The sequence below is a fragment of the Lathamus discolor genome, chromosome Z (genome assembly GCF_037157495.1).
Source record: "Lathamus discolor isolate bLatDis1 chromosome Z, bLatDis1.hap1, whole genome shotgun sequence".
NCBI lineage: Eukaryota > Metazoa > Chordata > Aves > Psittaciformes > Psittacidae > Lathamus > Lathamus discolor.
In genome coordinates this window covers 59,072,019-59,091,911 of record NC_088909.1, presented here as the reverse complement: position 1 = coordinate 59,091,911, position 19,893 = coordinate 59,072,019, and the positions used below count along the sequence as shown (strand labels likewise).

Sequence of the window (19,893 nt, the reverse complement as noted above, 5' to 3'; positions counted from 1 at the left end):
TCAGGAAGCTCAGGATCTGACAGATTCCATCACAGAAACAAATTAGTAAAAGATCTGAAGTTGTGCAGTTCCTGAGGTCTTTAAACAACACGGCTTGAGATTTTTGGCAAAGGAGATAGCAGAACATCACCCAAAAAAAAAGTTATCCCTTTCTGCTGCCAATATTCCGTGCCATCCTGGGAAAAGAAACAAAGGTTCATGGCAACAGGTAGGGATTCTGCAGTTCCCTTTGCAATGATAATGCCACTTTCCTGAAGGACTTCGTTTGCGGAGCTTAGTTACCATGTGCACTGCAGACCACTGGGAAAAGAGCTTAAGACATGATCAACAGATGCTGTGTGCCACACTGGCAAAACATTAGGGGCGAGAAATTCCAGTGGGTCTGCTTTGCTAATCAAAGCCAAGCTCATGCTTATAGAAACAATGACCAATACTGCATGGGTTGTGGACACAAAACTGCTCTTTCTCTTGCTAAAGTAATACAAAATTCAGTAGCTACTTGTTAAGGAAATTTCTGGCGAGGAAACTTTTCCAAGGTGAGCAAATTTTGCACCTCAATTTCTCAGTGTAAATGCTATTCACATCCTTCCCCATAACTACCCATTCACAAAATAAGATGCTTATCAGCAATCTTAAAATAGTCTGCTACAAGGAACAATTGCATGGAAATTATCAGACAGGTGAAAATCTTTCTTTGCAGCTATGTGAAGAACTCCATACTAGTAGTTACACTTGCCTCTGTCATCATACACGGGCATGCTCACAGGCTCCACACAGATAATGCCATTTTGCAGATATTTAGAAGTTGACTCCTCCATGGACTGAGGTTGGAAGAACTTGGGATGAAAAATGCAGTAGCCTGCATACCAGGCAAAGGTACGTCCTTTGGCAAGTGATGACCACGATTACAAAGGTTTTTAATTTGTCAGACAAATTTGAGGTTTTCTGTGTTAAAACAGGGAGGTTGTTTGCCTACCTCTCCTTGTTCATATTGAAGACTTTCCAGCTTCAGTGTTTTATTCCTGCCCCTTCAAGCACATAATTCCATGTTAATATGTGATAAAAATACTAGTCCATCATCAGAAAGGCAAGAAGGTAAGTCATATTGAGACAGTCCTGTTTCTGAAGAGTGAAGATATTTATGTGCCTTGCTTATTTTTAGCAGATGATGGGTAAATCTGAGCCAGTACGTTTTTCATTCAATCTGTCTCTGGACACTAACAGATGGTGCTTCCTTGTGCCAAACGCTAATGCACTTTCAATTGGCACTCACTGTCAGGACACAAAGCCCGCCAAGTCCCTGCTAAATCTGCTGATGCCAGGAAAATTGATAATAAACTGCTAGCCAGGGACAGAGTCCCAACTTTTTCCTCGACCTCCAAAGCAGCAAAGAAGCTGTACCAGTGCAGTGGTGTCAGGTGCTCTCCAGCTTGTTGCTATCAGAGCAGCAAGGAAAGTCCTGGACTGGAGAAAAGGGTTCCTGAGGCCATGAACACAGGTACGTATCTAAAGATGGAGGGAGATCCATCTGCCCCATGGGAATTAGCTGTGTGCCTAAAACTGAACTTTGACAACCTCGACAGCTTGTGCCTTAATGCTAGAACATCTGAACTAATGACAATTAACGTAAATATAAATGTATATATGTATATGCATGTAATGTATGTATACATATATCACTGGCAGAGTGATTCTAGTATTTAACACTCCTTAGTCCTCCTCGAGCTCTGAATATACTAAACTCAGCCTTACACGTCTACTTCCTATGGCTACTGATGATAAGGTGACACTCAAAAGAAAATTCCACAGACTCCTCTGAGAAGCTCACTCTGTTTTACAGGTTGTTGTGTTTATTCTTTGAATACAAGCATCCAGAATTCTTGAGCTGTAAAATTCCTGTTCCTTTCCACCAGGTGCCTCAGTGCCCAGGCTTCTTTCTTGGATTGCTCAAAGCTTGGTATCCACATCTCATGGAGAGAAGTCCAGCCAGGGTTTGAGGTCGAGAATGAGAATGCTTCTGGTTTGGGGCAGCTCAGATGGTTGACCTGAGCTTTCCATCTCTGGGGCAGCCATCCCTGGCAACAAAGAGAAATAAAAAGGGTTATTCAGGGACCCTGGCAGACAGAGAAGGAAGGTGCTATGCCAGTAGTAAATATTAAAGCATGCCAGTGACATTTTCCTTCCCACCACAGGCTCTAGCCACATCCATATGGATGTCAGAGGAGAAGCTCTTCCCAAAGTGCCCAGGGCAAAGCCAGTCATGCTGACAACAGCCTGAGAATCAGATCAGGTCTGGCTGCAAATGAGCAGCACCAGCCCACCCAAACCGAAATTCTAAGGCAAGAAGTTCTATTTTCATAATTTTATTCTGCTTCCATCTTAAAATACACACACAATCCCTCTCACACACAATCTGGCTCAAGCATTCATATTTCAATGTTTAGTCATCAAATGTGGCCACAAACAATGGCACGTTGTCACTACACGTTTGCATGTACCCATGCATATGCAGACCCAAACACTCATAGAGTATTTAAGTCAGGAGGGACTTCCTCCAGTGATCATCTAGTTCAATTCCATCTTTGAAACAGGTTAAATCACATCTAATTCCCTAGGGCAGTGCTGAGTAAAGTCTTCTCCAGGGACAGAGATCCCACAACCTCTCTGTGCTACCTGTTTCTAAATGTTTCAAGTCACATAAAGTGAGTCAGCAAGCTAGATTACCTTCTGTAGTCTGATAAAAACCTCCCCCCTGACCAATTCAAGCCTTCTGCTGAAATGACCACCAGCTCAGTGGTCAATGTGTATGAAGCCAAGCACTGCAACAGTATGAGGAACACATGCCCTGGCTGTGCACCCATACCTTCTGCCAACACCTACTGAGATAAGGATGTACAACCCAATGGCATTTCATTACCAGTCGTTGTGGGTTGGCCAGAAATCTGATAACCAAACTTCTTGGGACAAATCTGAGCAAAGTGCCATTTTAAAGCCTGTCTGAGACACAACAACAAAGTTGCTCATACCTTTTCTTCCCTTCTGATGTTTTCCCACACTCTGTTACACACCATGCACTCAAAGGTGTCAATGTAATTGTCCTGGGTAATATCTTGCACTCCCCACTTGCGTTCCTTCATTGCTGTAAGCAGCCTTGGGTTGGAAATGTCCCCTTTCAGTTTCCACTGCAGGTAGGACTCATATTCTTGATCATTTGTATCAAGTGTTTTGATATAATGGGCCAGCTCCTGAGGGTGTGAAAAATTGGATACCAGGATTGCACTCTTGTTACTAGGAAGCCAGTCTACAATGCTAGGAGACCCAAAGTACACTGGTACCACTCCCAACTTCAGTGGCCGCCACAGTTTTTCAGTGATGTAATCTTCACAGATAGCATTTTCAAAAGCAAGAATGAACTTGTACTGTGCCAATATTTTATAGAAGTTCCCATCATCCATGGCAGTTGGACCTCTGAGATGCTGAGGAAGGTCTCTGTTATGCAGACATTCCCCATAAGAGTCTACTTCAATGTGACACATGAGCTCACGCACATAGCTGTCCCGATCAGAAGGAGGGTTGCAATCAGACTGCACATATACAAGTGGTGCAAGCCTCTTCCTCAGGCTGTTCTTCACCTGCAGTGGGATCATGTACCTCAATGACTTCAGGACCTCTATGCCCTCAAGGTACTGAGTGGTCAGCGGTAGGTGAGAGTGGCGGCTAAAGGTTGCAGTGTGGTTGAATAAGGTGATGGTCAGTTCATGGAAGAGTTTGTAGTTGTTTTTTGGTGACTCTTCATGGAAAAGAGCCCAATCATGATAGTCTTTCCGAGGGAGAGGTAGGCTGTCTATACTGAAGTCAGTACCTAGACAAAAGCAAACAGTGTTAGTCTGCCCCTATCTATCATGCAATGCAAACTACAATGACACAGAAGTATAGTTTTAATTTAATACCAGCTCTACAACAATCACATTTAATACATTATAAGGTGGTATTGCAAAGACAGCAATTCAGGCAAAGGCAGAAGAGTATTATGACAGATAATTTGGCAGCACAAGAATCTAGAGAATGGGGATCAGTAGTCAATATTAGAAATTGTTTCCTTTCAGGTCATACAAGTTTAAAGGCCTCTCATTCCAAAGCTTCACTAGGAATTTCACATTTTAATGCACTGAAATGAGACTAATAAGATGCTTAACAATCCCCTGGTTCTGTAAATAGGAGTCAGATGGTATTGCTTATTGGTTACTGCAGGGCTTAATATGGTTCTAGTAGCAAAACAATGAAAAGGATGCTAAAATATTGAACAGAGTTACAGAGAAAAATTACAGCAATTACTTCAAGTCTTGGAAAAGCATTGTACTATAGAGACTTTTGAAGCCAATATATTTATTTCGTCAAAGAGAGAATTAAGAGGTGATGTATCACAGCTGCCTACCAGATACATAAAAGAAGCAGCTCCTGGCAGAAGACAGCTCCTTAAACTAGTGTCAATAGTAGAAGAAGAACCATATCTAAACTCTGAAAACAGACAATTGCAGCTCCTTGTGCCTCCCTGTGAGGAGAGGGACCCTCCAGAATAATCTAGGAAAGTTGTGTTGGAAGATTTAGGGCAAACCTAGAAGCTTTGTCTCAAAGGCTAGTCTGTGAAAAACTGAATTCAAGTAACCAGATTGTGAATCTGACCTTTGCTCTCCCTTCAGTACCACTGTGCTACACTCATAAGACTGGTCTTATTGCAGATTAAATGCAAAGCTGATGAGCCTCTGTCAAGACTCCTCATTGTCTTATAGCTGTATCGGTTTTTTACTTCGGCATCTGTTTTTTACTTAAGTACAAGCACTGAACATACAAAACTTTTAACTGGTATTGTCAAGAAGGGAAATACACAAACAGAAACAAACAGTGAACAGCTGACTTCAAAAACACCAAGAATCCTTTCTCTTTGGACAAGCTATTCTACCATCCCAGTCACACTCGCAACTTTTCACTCTCTGTTCTACCCTTGACATCAGACCACCAATAAGGAAAAGAGAGGGAGCTAGCAAAAATCCAACACAGAATTTTGGTCTAAAACCTAATACATAAAGAAGGAAAACTGCCCAGTGGTCTCTGCAGCTGCATGAGCCTGCCAAGATGACCCTGTAATGTAAATGTTAAGACTTCACTACTGCAGTGAAGATAGATGTTAGCTGCCAGTAACATAAAAACCTCCTATAGTGCAAGATGAGTCAAGAGCATCAGGTGGGTTTTTTTAAGGACACTAAATGTGTGACCTTCCATATTCTGTTGAAGGGTCATCCAAAGCCCTCAACACTAAATGGTCCCACTAACTGAAAAAGGCTATTTACTGCCTCTGGTTTTGATGTGCTATAGTGATACAGGAAGGTCAGAAGCTTATAAGGCAAATCTTGTTTTGAAAACCCTTTGTTCTAAGTGATGCCCAGAAGAGAAGTGCATACAGACAATAATGAAATACTGTGGAATGAAACCATAGCAGTTCAGCTCTGACTCTCACTAGAGAAAAGAAGGTGATCCTAGAAAAGCAGTTTCTGCTGCTGGAAAACATCTGTACCTCGTATTTTTTCATAACGTTTTTTCTAAGCTTTGGATCATTCTTCTCTTGACCAGCTCACTGAACAAATATTAGTTGAAAATTAATGCAGTTTATTTGAAAGATGAAACTATGCCCTGATCCAACATTATGGAAATTAAGATGTTCCAAATTTTCACTCAGCAGGCTGTTTAGAGGGAAATTCTGAGCACCGAAACCTGCCTTCTTGCAGGCCCACAGCTCAGCGCATCAAGGGTATGTGTGTGAGTGTGTGTTAATGATTTTTTATCAACTTCACTACCACCTATGACCTCTGTCTCTGCAGGTTTTAGCATTGTGAGATCACTTGTTATAGTGTAAAAATAAGTAAAATTTTTGCATATTTTGACACTTGTCTTTATACAGTTTATAGCAAGCATCACTATAAAAAATAGATTAAAACTACAGGGAGTCTTCTGCACAGTATAAATAGTCCTTTAAAAATAAGCAAGTAAAGCATGCCCACAAGCCTGCTAAAAATGAACAGTAGTAGTTTGTCTAATGCTGAAACTAACAGAATTACTGCCAGGGACTAAAACCACCAGACTTTATAGCTTTCATGTGATGAAAACCCAGCTTTCCTTGTCTTTATCTGGGTCAGCTTCTCATTCATTTGCTGTTATTCCTTTTTGCTCATGCTTGACTACTGTACTATCAACTGACAATGCTGACCTACTTGGAGCTCTGAAAACATCAGTGACAAGAAGTTTTTGGTTCATTGTTAACCACCAAGTTTAAGGTCCTTCTTTCCTGTATTTCCAGTTCACCTGTATCCTGACTGAGTGAATGAGATTCCGGACTCTGAATCTACCACACAAAGGAGCTGAATCTACCAGTAACAGAAATTATTTGGTTTTATTTTTCCCCTTAAAATTAACTTTTTCTCTGAAAAGCAAGTGTGACGAAAAATATCAAAATTGACAAAATACAGCCTACTTTTAAAAGAGACATCTTTCTTGTTTTGTAGACTCACTTTACAGTACATGCAGTGGAAGTTTCTGAAACGGCAGAGCCAGAGCAGCTCAGAAGGCTGCACTAGCTGCTGCTCCCTGTGCAGATCAATAGGTTCCTTTCACTACTTTGCATTTACAGTCTGCTAGCAACCTCTTGGCCCAAGATGCAGGGCAGTTGCACAGTTGCCAGCAAGGGCATTATTTTAAGACAAAAGACTTGAACAAGGGCAACAAAGGCCTTGCAGAATCTCTGCTAGGGTTGACAAACCAGAAGACTGGAAAAAGCAGGCTTGATCTCAAACTGTCTTCTCATGATTTGGCAAATACAGGAAATCATCTTTTCTCCCATAAAGAGGGAGAACATGTGATTGAAAAGCAGGACTAGACAAGGCAACAGTCATACCACAGACATGTGCAGTCACCTTTCAGAGTACTTTTACGAAGAACATGAATCTCTGGGTCTCTACTGATGGTATTCGGCACCAGGCAAACTTTAGCACAACAAGCTATGTGAGCTTCTTGCTCTCACTGATTGCCACCTAGAATATTAAATCTCTAAAGAGAAACTGGGCTAAAGGGAAGTTACTCCTTTAAAAAGAAACAGATCCTTACCATAGAACAGAAATGCTCTCGTCATCTCATTGTGCTGGTAGGTCTTGTTGATAGTAAAGAAGCAGACATCCTCTCCGCACTGACCCAATCTCCCTTTCTCTCCAGTCAGGGGAGACCACCAGAGCAGGACGGGATAGTGATTTACATCAGATTCTGCCTTGAAGCTGCTGTGAAGTTCCTGCTTCTTGAACTGAAAAGCGTATCTCTCCACAGGCTTTAGCGGGCTACTCTGTAAACTGGAGATTACTACCACCTTATTCTCTGAATTGCTCAGTTCAGTGATAACCTTCAGGGAAATAAACACAGCGCATCACTGTCATTGGCCAGGACATCTGCTTGACAAATCAGAGTTTTAGCATCAAGCACTAAGTCTGCATGTGAAGTTTCTGTCCATCAAAGTGCATGCATTTCAGTGACTGCAGCCACCACCATAGACGGGATCTTATGTCAGAAAAGCAGAAGTCTTAATATGAATTTGTAAGGAGGAGGTGGGAAATACATTTCTGTATTTCCCATGTATTTCATGTGGCAATGTAAGGCCATATGACCCATGATTTAACAACATAGCTTCTGCTTTCTCCCTGGAAAAAAAGCACAAGAGAGACTAGCCAAGTTTCCTCTACAAACCAGCTGTAAAAAAAAATCCATGAAGTTTCCATGTTCCTGGGGTCCTGCCTTGCCTAGCTACCTTATGAGTTTAAGCACATGAACAGAGGAGGCAGTGCAGGAGTGAGGCAAAGCAACATGGCATGGTATGGTACACCACTCCTGAGAAACTCCTCCAGGACCCAAGCTGCTATGCAAGAAAGGTGCTCTCTGGGCAATGTCACTTCTAGCTATTACCATGTCAGCTATTACCACCAGGCCAACACTGCTGACAGTTTCTTTAAACACTCTTCTTAAAGCACAGACTTGCACAGAAAATGTCTGTCACCTTCAGTGCTCTCATCTGACAGAACTGTGTCATACTTTGAGAGTGATCTCATGCATGCCCCACGCCCTTGCCCCTGTACCTGGAGTGTCACCACAAGGAAGAAGGCTGCTGCAAAGCAGAAGCAAGATGCCCACAGTTTCTTTCTCCTCATCCTAATCATGCTGCACTGCCAGGACTGCCAAAGCAGTTAGAGCCAGGCATCCGGAAGGCCAGCTTATCTTCAGCCTTTTCTGCAGGACTTTCCCACTCCATCCTTACTCTTGGTACTTCATGGTGACTGCTGCTGGAAAAGGGTACAGCATTAACAGAGACCCCTCCTCAAGCTCAGTGCTTTGCCTGATGTCTACCCATAGCTTTCTTAAGATGCCAGAGTCACATTTTGACCCACGTATCCAGAACACATCCCACACAAAACAGCTCTTGCATGCACAGCCCCAGGCATCTACTCTCCCTCTTGTCATTGTGGATTTGGGAATCCGTTTTAAGCACGACCACACATCCTCTCATCCTTGCAGTCAGTGTAAAGAGATGCTGACGGGAAGACAGCCATTTTCCTGAGTTTTATATGGCAAACTGTGCTGGTTTTCATCGGGCTCACAAAATGGTGAGCAATTAAATACTTTCCTTCACTGGGCAAGACCTGAAAATGCCCCTGGAGGAGGCACACATCTATCCTGCCTTGGGACTTCATACACTGCAGCCTTCTGCAGTGACACTCATCCCAGGCAGTGCTCAAGGCCAGGCTGGATGGGGCTTTGAGAAACCTGTTCTAGTGTGAGGTGTCCCTGCCCAAGGTAGGGGGCTGGAACCAGATGACCTTTAAGGTCCCTTCCAACCCAAACCATTGTATGGTTATGTTCACTAGCGTATCTAGCCCAATGCACAGGGAAAGCAACTCTACAGCACACACACAAACTCTCTCCATGCCTAGAAGTATTTAAACTTAACAAGTTCTCCTTCCCCTGTAATCTATGTATGTGCTGGTCTACCTCTCCTCCAGTAACTCTTCCCTCTCCCCACCACTTTTTTGAGCTTCCACACAGCCCTACTGTTTTGCTGCATGCTGGATGCTACTGTGTGAAAATCCCAATTCCTGACAAAAAGCGTAAGGGCAAATTGCAGTTTCATCTTTAAAAAAGAAAGCAAAAGGCTGGGAGGAAGGTACGGCTTTATCTCTCAACTCAGAGCACTCAAGTTTGAAGTGTGGGTACTCTGAAAGCTCAGAAAGCAGAAACACACACACAAAAATATTTAATTAATTACTATTTTGAAACTCACCTCTTTCAGAGATGTGCCTCTGGTTTACGCTTGTTTTCTACGGAAAGAAGGTGTATGTGATCATACAGTCTCCATGTACATACATGTGCTACCTTTCCCCCATCATAATCCCAACTCTTAAAGCTCAAAAAACCTGACAGAGGGGTGGATCCCAAAAGTACTGCCTGCCCGAGTACTACTTCTGTGGAGCTGGCAGCTAGGGACAACAAAACGATCCTGTTTCTGCTTCTACTGCAACATGAGTTCATCCATTCCCACAGGAAACTGTGGGAATCATGAACATCCATTCTCAAGGAAACTATGCTGTGAGGGTTCTGCTCTGCAAGGAGCAGCTGCTTTTGAAGGTTTTGTGCGCATAAAAGTGCACGGCTGCCAGCTGAGTGCTCCTCAAGCCAGGCAGGATATTTTGTAAAGCCCCTGCATCTTCTGTGCCTCCTGCATTATCGCCAAAATGGGGCACCAGCAGGGGAGGGGCTGGAATTGTGTGTTTAGTGAAAATCTACTCAAGGCATACTTTGCAGCAGAACAGTATCTTTAATACCACGCATCACCCCGTGCACGGCAAAAAGTACAATTTTGATGAACCACTGAATGCTCCCCAAAACCCTGCCCTGTTAAAAAAATAAAAAAAAATAAAAAAAAAGTCGTAATCATCCCATTTACCCCATTTTAAGGCGTTCTTTTAGAGGGGGAACTGCCCACACCACGGATGTGCTGTACCCAGGGTACTGCGCTGGGCGGCGCCCTCATAGTCGCACTTGCAGCGTCCATCACCCGGTAGTTTGACCCCGCGGCGAGGTCCCGTGTTGTCAGCGGGCCACACAAGGCTCTGTCCTGTCCCCACTCTGCTGGCAAATGAACTTCCAGCGCCCTCCCACCTCGGCCAGGCCAAGCGGAGGCCCCGAGGGCTTGAGTGAAGGAGGATAACCCGGCCCCTCCGGCTGTCCGGCGGAAGCCGCAGCTCCCTGCAAATCCTTCCAAACTTCCTACCAGCTCTCCCTGCCGCCTCTCTCTCCAGCCCTGCCCCGCTGCAATCTCTCCAGCAACCAGCGGGGCTGGATCTTCCGCCCCATCGCCCCCTGAGGCTCATCCCGTCCCGCTCCGCGCCCGCGGGCCGCGCATCCTGCGCCGGGGCGCCAGCCGCGGTACTCACCGCGGTACTCACAAGCCGCTGCCGCCCCGCCGCCGCCGTGCCCCTCCGGCGGGTTTGGGGTGGTTTTGTTGCTAGTTGTACTTTCAGTTCGTGCACCTCCAGGCCCGGAGGGGGGCGGGTGCTGGGCCAGCGCTGCGCGGGGCGGTGCGCACCCCGCCTCCCTCCGCCCACCGCGCTGCGGGTGGGGGGCTCTCTTCGGGGTCCCCACGGCCCCGAAGGGGCAGCTTGGTCGGGGAATTGGCCTGACAGCGCCATCGCTTCCGTCCCGCACTGCGCTTCCTGCAAGTCCCGCACTGCAAGACCGCATCCTCTCCCCCCCCCCCAAAATAAATCCGACGGTGTCACTGATTTCCGTGCAGTTGGCATAACTGCGCTCTTTGCGGTTTGGTTTGGTTTGGTGGGGTTTTTGCAACACTGACGTTATTTTGGCGAGTGCGATCCTGACGAGGACTTGGGATTGACTGCATTCAGCCAGAGGGCTGTCAGGAGCAGCAGCACGTCACGGAAGCTGGGAAGCCCTGAGGCGTCCGCGGAGGGCCCTGCGCAGCCATCGGCACGCAGTCCTGTCTGCCAGATCGGTTTTCCAGGGGCTGAGCCCCTCTTTGGCATTTGCTGTTTGTAGTGAAAGGTATTTACTCTGAAAGGCTAGTTGTGCTGGCTCAGAGTAGAACCCGTATTTATCCACTCGATACAGACACACAAGCCATACATGTGTGTATTTACAGCATGAGATACCAAATACCTACAAGCTCCATCATATGTACTTGTATCTGGGAAGTGCCGTATCTACTGCCTGTAACCCAGATGTGGCAGGCAGCGGAGGTGCAAGGGGGTGATTACCTCGGGGAGCAGAGGGTGGAAGAATCCCAGGGGGCAGAGGGAATACCTGATGTGCCTCGATTAAAACGCATGAGTGGAATAATTTGCACAAATGTTGTACACACAGCTCATCTTACTCCACAGTCAGTCATGCCTGCAGCCTTCCCAAGAGGCTCACCGGGGTACCCAGCGGGGAGCCTGGCAGCATAAGTGCCCCCTGCCATGCTAGCTCTGTCCCTTTCCTCCATAGCTGTGCTTGCCTGCACCCTATTTGGAGCAGTGCACACATCTTGCTGCGCATGCTGCACCTTGGAGCTCTGGTTTCTCTCTGAGCTACCAGGTTCCCCCTAAGATGAAAACTCAGAACTAGCACTGCAGTGCTGGGATGTGACAGATTTATTTATCCTCCACTCCTTTGTTTAGCACTTCATCACAGCTCCCATCCTATTTGTTGCTTCCTTCCAAAGCTGCTGGAGTCATATTTTATGTAGAAGCTTTAGGTGTCGTTTTAATATTCTCTGTGACATGTGGTTACAGATGTTAGACCTGAAACACGAACAATCTCTACTCTCTCTACAGCCAGGAGGCATGTAGCAACAACCTCCAAGTATTACTTTGTAAAGCAGATCCATGCTAAAGGAGATTCCTGCTTTTGCAGACCTAGCTGAGGCTTCCACAGTGACCCAAGCTGAGAGGACTAAAACTAACATGCCACAGTAAGTGCATGATTCAGTGAATTAAACTGAGTGGTTGAAGATGGATCAGAAGCCTGATACAGTTGATGGAAGTATTTGCTGTGATCCCACTGGGTTTTGGTCTGGCCTGTCATTTAAAAACTCAGTTATATTCACATCTTCCAAGCTTCCTCAGTTGGCAGACTCCTAAGTTGCTCTCACGAGGATACAACTTGCTTGTAACACACTTCAGCTTCCTGGTACTGTTTGCTGTTCTCAGTTTTTACCCTTCAAGCCGTCCATAGAGTGCAACGACCCACAGGTTCGGACTGAAAATGCAGGTAGCTATTCTATCTGCTGTTCCCGCAATGCCATCAGCAAGGTATTCTTGCTCCAGCTCCATCCAGTGGTTGGCATCAGAGAAGCTCACTTCTGTTTCTTATCCTCTTATGCCACTCTGAGGAAATAAGCTCCTATTGCAGGATCTGACCTGTCAGTCATCCATGTTAAATGGCTGGTAAAGGTGATGCCAGTGTAAGCAATGTCAATGTCATATGATTATATGTTAGTTCTAGAATAAAGCATGACCAAAAAATCTCCAAATTGTCATTCAAGCAGCAGAGCTTAATAAACCAGATTTCTTAAAGATCTGTGTCTCAAGTGCTCCCTGCTCATGGAGAAGGCTGTTGGTATCCAACAAACTGACAATGCGACCTTTCTCTCTGCAGGTCAGGAACATGGATTTTCTGCTCTGGCTCTGACAAAACATGAGCCTTTGAGGTTTCTGTCATTCAGATGTGCATCTTTCCTCTGATCTGCTTATAATATACCTGATTTCTTTTGGGGCCCACCTTGGTTGTTTCTCTCTTTTTTCCTTTTTTTTTTTTTTTAGAATGTTCAGCATTTTTTAACTTTTTCGTTTTACTTAGGTACTTCTGGATATACTCTCTGTCTCTAGGCATATCTTTCTCCACTTTCTTTCTGTTCTATACATAGTCCTATATTCCGAAGCAATCTTTCAGTAGACTGCTCTGGTTTTTTTCCCTCCATTATATTGCCATAGTCTATATTACTGTAGCCAAACTGTGCACTTCAAACAGTCACTGTACAAACATCCCAGCAGAAACAAATGAAGTCCCCAAGCTCACCATTAAAATAGGGCAGAAAAAAGGAAGAGAGGCAAGGAAAGCGCAGATGTCAAGTGACTTCCGAACAGCAGCAAAGCTGCTCAGTGACAGAACCTGTGGCCCAGTTCTTCCCTGTCCTGGATCCTATGTTTGGGTTTGCAGCTGTGCATTTATATTCCCTCATAGTTGGTCTGGCACCATTCTTCTTTCCATAAAGTCACTGTAAAACACATGATACGCTTACGGCCCTTTCAACCTGAGCACCTCAGAACTAAAGACTTTAACCTTTTCCACCATACATGGAATGATTTCCCACCTCCCCAGATGTACAGCACAGATGGAGACGTATGCAGGGCCCCTACTACACATGTTCTCTGCCTGTCTTTAACCCTCTCCTCTCTTAAGCACCTCAGTATGCCCTGGATTACCAACCTGTAATGCTGGGTCTGAAGCTTTCCCTAATGACTATCTCCAGCTCAGCTGCTTTGTCCTGCTGACCATCACTTTAGATAATCTGCCTTCTCCAATGTCACTTACCTGTTACAAAGCCTCCCCTAATTCCACCTTTCACAGAGACCAGATTCCTGAGCACTGCCCCATCAGAAAGCTTGTCTATAGTATGGTGCCATTTTGTGAGTTTCCATGGGGGAGGAAGCACAGCTCACCGTGCCTGCAGCACCTTAACACCAGAGCATCAGTAATGCCAGGGACCTGCTATTTGTAGCACTGTAACTTTCCATCTCTGCTGTTGTGGCAGCATTTCACAGAGCTTCTGTTGTGGGGTTCTGGAGAATGCACATCCCAAATTACAGTTCAATTGTAAGCCCTCTCTATCATGTGACCCAGAAGAAGAATGATTCTAAATGGGGCCCTGAGCAACAACGAGCCTTTGAGCAAATTAAACGCGAGATAGTTCATGCAGTAGCCCTTGGACCAGTCCGGACCGGGACGGATGTGAAAAATGTACTGTACACCGCAGCTGGGGAGAATGGTCCTACCTGGAGCCTCTGGCAGAAGGCTCCAGGGGAGACTCGAGGTCGACCCCTCAGCTTTTGGAGTTGGGGATACAGAGGATCTGAGGCCAGTTATGCTCCCACTAAAAAAGAGATACTGGCAGCCTATGAAGGGGTTTGAGCTGCTTCAGAAGTGACTGGCACTGAAGCACAGCTCCTCCTGGCACCCCGGTTGCCTGGGCTGGGCTGGATGTTCAAAGGCAGGGTCTCCTCTACACATCATTGAACCAATGCTACATGGAGTAAGTGGGTTGTACTGATCACACAATGATCTCAAATAGGAAACCCCAGTCGTTCAGGGACCCTAGATATCATCATGGACCAGCCAGAGGGCAAAGATTTTGGAATGTCACCAGAGGAGGAGGTGATGTGCGCTGAAGAGGCCCCACCATATAATAAACTGTCAGAAACTGAGAAGCCATATGCCTTGTTTGCTGATGGGAAAGCATCAGATATGGAAGGCAGCTGTACAGAGCCCCCTGTGACAAGTTGCAGAAGCTGCTGAAGGAGAGGGTGAATCGAGTCAGTCTGCCAAGGTGAAAGCCATCCAGCTGGCCTTGGACATTGCTGAACAAGAAAAGTGACCAGTACTTTATATCTGTACTGACTCATGGATGCTGGCAAATGCCCTGTGGGGGTGGCTGCAGCAATGGAAGCAGAGCAACTGGAAACCCAGAGGTAAACCCATCTGGGCTGCTGCACTGTGGCAAGATATCACTACCTGGGTGCAGGATCTGGTAGTGAAGGTGCACCATGATACTCATGTAACCAAGAGTTAAGTCACTGGGGAACACCAGAACAACCACCAGGTCAGTAAAGCTGCTAAAACTGAAGTGGCTCAGATGGACTTAGATTGGCAACATAAGGGAGAATTATTTCTAGCCTGGTAGGCCCATGGCACCTCAGGCCATCAAGGCAGAGATGCAACTTACAGATTGCTTTTCAGCCTGGAGAAGAGAAGGCTGCGTGGAGACCTCATAGCAGCCTTCCAGTACCTGAAGGGAGCCTATAGAGATGCTGGGGAGGGACTCTTTGTCAGGGACTGTAGTGACAGGACAAGGGGTAATGGGTTAAAACTTAAACAGGGGAGGTTTAGATTGGATATAAGGAGGAAATTCTTTCCTGTTAGGGTGGTGAGGCACTGGAATCGGTTGCCCAGGGAGGTTGTGAGTGCTCCATCCCTGGCAGTGTTCAAGGCCAGGTTGGATGAAGCCTTGTGTTGGATGGTTTAGTGAGAGGTGTCCCTGTCCATGGCAGGGGGGTTGGAACTAGATGATCTTGAGGTCCTTTCCAACCTTAACTATTCTATGATTCTGTGATTCTATGGGCTTGTGATCGAGGGATGGGTTTAACAATGGACAATATTGCCCAGGTTATTCACAAATGTGAAACATGTACTGCTGTTAAGCAAACCAAGTGGTTAAAGCCTCTTTGGTATGGAGGACAATGGCTGAAGTGCAAATATGGGGAGGCCCGGCAGATTGACTATGTCACACTCCCACCAACCCACCAAGGCAAGCGCCATGTGCTTACCATGGTGGAAGCAACCACCAGAGAGCTGGAAACATACGCTGTGCCCCATGCCACTGCCCAGAACACTATGCTGGGCCTTGAGAAACAAATCTTGTGGCAACACAGCACTCTGGAGAGAATGGAGTTGGAAAATGGGACTTATTGGGTCAAAGAGCATGGCATTGAGTGGGTATATCACATCCCCTACCATGCACCAGCCTCTGGGAAAATCGAGTGGTACAATGGGCTGTTAAAAACCACACTGAGAGCAATGGGTGGTGGGAATTTCAAACACTGGGATACACATTTACCAAAACCCACCTGGTTGGTCAGCACCAGAGGATCTGCCAGCAGGGCTGGCCCAGCCCAGTCAGAACCTCTACATACTGTAAAGGGGATAAAGTTCCCATGGTGCACGTAGAGAATGTGCTGGGGAAGACATTCTGGGTTATTCCTGCTTCAGGTAAAGGCAAACCCACTCCTGGGATTGCTTTTGCTCAGGAGCCCCCATATGCCTGGTAGGTAATGCAGAAAGATGGGAAAGTCCAGTGTGTACCTCAAGGGATTTAATTTTGGGGAAAACAGCCAATGAACTCAGTTATATGCTGCTGCCTGCTATATAACACTTCCATAGCCATCAGCTAGGGGCCCATCTCCACTGCTCAGGGCTTTGAAAAGAAGGTATGTGCTGTCATTATCACTACCAGAGAATAAAGTCATGGAAAAAGCAGGCAGCAGCAGCAGGAATCTCCCAGTACTGTCCTTAGGTCACCTTCGACTGACCCTGACTTCCCCCGATCATCACCCCGACAAAGAATGAGCTTTGATGAGACCAGACAAGCTCGGCAGTGACCAGATCAGTTCAGCAGTGTTGTCAGCAGGCAACAGTCCAACACTGCACGCTGCCTTTCCTGCCCTGAAAGACTGTCATGACAGATGAAGTCCAACACCATGGACTGAATGAATTCAGCAGACTTTCTAGGGATGGTCCATGGACTAAGGAATGATATCTCTTTGTGTGTGCACATACGTATGTGTATACATATCTATATATATATATATATATATAAAGTATATATATATATATATATATATAAAGTATATATATATATAGTATATTGAAAAATGCGGGACCTGAGCATGACGTGAATGTTATGGAATGACAGGTGGATGCTGTCCTGGGTTCAGCTGTAACAAGCACAAGCTGGTGGACTTTCTCATCCACTTCATGGAGGAGACTGACTAGATCAGTGAGATGAAGCTGTCTGTCAACGCCAGGGCCCACACTGTGGTGGAGGAATTCCTCAAGAACATGAGGCTTTGAAACAGGAGGAGGCACACCTCTCATGTTGGGATATTTGGAGTGGGCTGTGAGGCTCCAAGCCAGTGAGTGTGGGCCTTGTGCCCAGAGTCCCCAGTCCCATCTGTGGGGACAGCAGTGCCATTGCATCCAACACCCTCTTGGGGATGGGGTGGGAGGACACCCAGGGGTGCTTGTGCCCCCTTTGCTTGGGAAGTGCTGGGTTTGGGAGCACACTAAAAGGGGCAGCAGCCGTGGGGATGTGGCCCTAGGGCGATGGGGCACACAGGGACTCACAGCCACCCCTCTTCTCTCGCCTTGCAGTTCCCCGGGGCCAATGGAACGCCTGGGATGGGCACGGAAAGCCCGGGGGGCCATGGAATGCTGGGCAGGGCAGGGGGGCATTTTGGCCCTATGAGGCACCCCTGGGGGGTGTAGAGCGGCCGGGACTCTGGCATGAATCTCTCTGACCTGGTGCATGCTGTGCTAGGCAGACTCGTCTTGGGCAGCCAGAAGCACAAAGGTGGGGTGCCTTCACCCCTTGCCCTGCTGGCCCCCACTACCACAGGGCTGGGGACACAGGCCAGTGTCTCAGCCTTGCTTGTCCTTGGCACCTTCTGCCAGCATCAAGCAGCAGTGCTCGATCAACATGGAGCTGCTGAGGATGGCCAGGCAGCACGTGGAGGCAGCTGTCAAGGTGGGAGCCTGATTACAAACGCACGCACCAACATGCCATGAACATGTGTTTATTGCACTTGCGTTCCTCCCCAGGAGATCTTCTCGGTGCAGTGGCCCTACCCCGTCATCCACAAGCTGCTGCAGGCATGGAGCTGGGTGGAGAAGATCTCCAGCATTGTCAGGGTGGGCACCCACTCGGGCCAGCAGTAGGATACCCAGAAACTGCTGGAGGAGGAGGATGAGGAAGATGATGAGGACGGTGGCCATGAGCAGTGGGAGGCAGAGCTGTATCCAGAGCCAGGCTTGGCATCTTGCTGGCCTCAGCCCTCCTGAGGAGGAGGAGGAAAAGGAGGAGGAGGCCCACTGGTATGATGAGGACACCTATGGCATCCATGACATGATGGTTAGTGGAGAGGTACAAGGCTGAACACTGCAGGGCACAGCCTGGGCTGTGCAGTGAAATAGAGAAATATAGGCTAAAATATAATCTACTGTAAGTAAGGAAATTAGTTCTGCTTAGTGATCATCTTTGTGTAAGACAAATGATCATAGCTGATGTAGTTCTAGGGCCTTGTAACCTTCTCCAAAATTTATGGTAAGCAAAACAGAATGTGTAGATACAGATTATCTGAAACTAGCAGATGTTCAGGCTGAGTTGTAGCTGAGTTAACTGATAAGTAGAAGGACGGGGAGAAATCATTCAATTATGTCAGTGGTGTTACTAAACTACTTAAGCTGGTGTAAGCATTTACCTACTGTGCATGCTTCAAAGACTGCCAGGACGAAAGTTCAAGGAACAGCCAAAAGTGATGAAGATTGTTGGAAAAAGTAAACGACCCCCAAAGACCACTACCACATTTTTCTGCACATGGGGGAGAAACTGTCTAGAAGAATGATGTTATACATAAGTAACGTCATGAATATGTATGCAGGTAATGAATATGTATGATTAGTGACTATATTAGAACGGCTGGTTTAGCAACTCAGAGAGACATTGCTGGAGCCGCAATAAAGAGTTGTCAACTTGTCACCTTAAACTTTGTTGGTGAGTTTGTTCCTGGGATTTCTCCGAATCAGCAGTGAGGGTGGGATGGGGCAGGCCCCGGTTTAGAACCGCTGGGGCTCCTCTGTGAGACGATGGCAGCCGGACATGGAGGAGAGGCCAGAGAGTTCCCTGTGGGATGTGACAGCTCTAAGCCCCATAGAGGGGGGAACAGCACCCTCTGAGCCCCCCATGACTCCCTCAGCAGTACCTGGCAGGAGCCTTCACCACGTGGAGTTCAGCGGAGAGGCCCACGGGCCATCGCAGTGCCGGCAGCAGCTCAGCTCCGTGGGTCGCCCTTGGAGGGTCAGCACCCACTGGGACCACCCCAAATCGATGCCCCCCCCTCCGTTCCTATACCCCCCCCCCCCATCCCACATTCACCCAGCACAGGCAGGCCGGGGTGTTCACTCAGTACCAGCACAGCGCCTGGTCAGGGGATGCAGGTCAGGATGTGGCCTCCCCCCGGATCGTCCCCGTTCCCCTTGGTACATTCCCGCTACACCGCAGTGGCCTCCAGGAGCCCCAGCATCCCCTCAGGGCTGTGCTGCTGCCTCCATCTGTGGGGTGTGGAGTCGGGGGGGCACAAGTGGAGCACCCACCCCCTACACGGTTGTGGAACAAGCCTACCCCTGGTTGTGGGACAGCCACCCGGGCCGAGTGCTGGTGGTCACTCCCCTGGGTTCAGCTGTAGCAGTCATTTTCCTCCTCCTCAGTAGCTGGTGCAGTGCTGTGGTTTTGATTTTAGTCTGAGAAGAGTGCTGGTAACACACCGATGATTTAGTTGTTGCTGAGCAGTGCTTACCCCAATCAAGAACCTTTCAGTCTCGTGCTCTGCAAGGAAGCTGGGGGAAAGCAGAGACAGGACACCTGACCCAAACTTGCTAAAGGGGTATTCCACACCACAGCACATCATGCCCAGTATATAAACTAGGGGCAGCTACCCAGAAGGTGCAGATCACTGCTCGGGTTGGGCTGGGTATTGTTCAGCGGGTGGTAAGCAATGGCATTGTGCATCACCGGGGTTCATTGTTTTCTATTCTTCTTTTAGTTTCGTATTCACTCCCCTTTTTATTTCCATTATCGAGGGGGAGTGATTACCGGCTGAGCTTAAACCACGACAGCTTCCCATAGCATCAGTCCAGTGCTGTTGGACTCATGACTTTGCAACTACAAACCCCAGTATGTAGTCTGAGAATCACTTAATG

General features: G+C 47.0%; 1 protein-coding gene across 2 annotated transcripts; it reads right to left on the bottom strand.

The window, feature by feature from the left end:
* Positions 1–1,828: 1,828 nt before the first annotated feature.
* On the bottom strand, positions 1,829–10,567 carry FUT10 (fucosyltransferase 10). 2 transcript variants are annotated; one of them, XM_065661876.1, is made up of 6 exons: positions 10,521–10,567; positions 9,368–9,404; positions 8,169–8,369; positions 7,156–7,441; positions 3,027–3,862; positions 1,829–2,075 (listed from the first exon to the last, which is right to left on the bottom strand). In XM_065661876.1, the coding sequence occupies exons 3-6, from the start codon at positions 8,247–8,249 to the stop codon at positions 1,851–1,853; spliced, it is 1,428 nt and encodes a 475-aa protein (XP_065517948.1). In that variant the 5' UTR covers positions 8,250–8,369; positions 9,368–9,404; positions 10,521–10,567; the 3' UTR covers positions 1,829–1,850. The 2 variants fall into 2 exon arrangements, with proteins under 2 accessions (XP_065517948.1, XP_065517949.1); XM_065661877.1 differs by having other exon boundaries at positions 8,169–8,372; positions 10,521–10,564.
* Between the last annotated feature and the right edge of the window lie 9,326 nt (positions 10,568–19,893).

What these genes read in the sequence shown, in the direction of transcription:
- FUT10 (XM_065661876.1), bottom strand. Translation starts at nt 8,249, where the DNA reads ATGATTAGGATGAGGAGAAAGAAACTGTGGGCATCTTGCTTCTGCTTT. An exon ending in TCCTTGTGGTGACACTCCAG is followed by an intron (nt 7,442 to 8,168) that starts GTACAGGGGCAA and finishes ATTTCCCTGAAG; the next exon opens with GTTATCACTGAACTGAGCAA. An exon ending in ACATCAGAAGGGAAGAAAAG is followed by an intron (nt 2,076 to 3,026) that starts GTATGAGCAACT and finishes CTTTGTTGCCAG; the next exon opens with GGATGGCTGCCCCAGAGATG.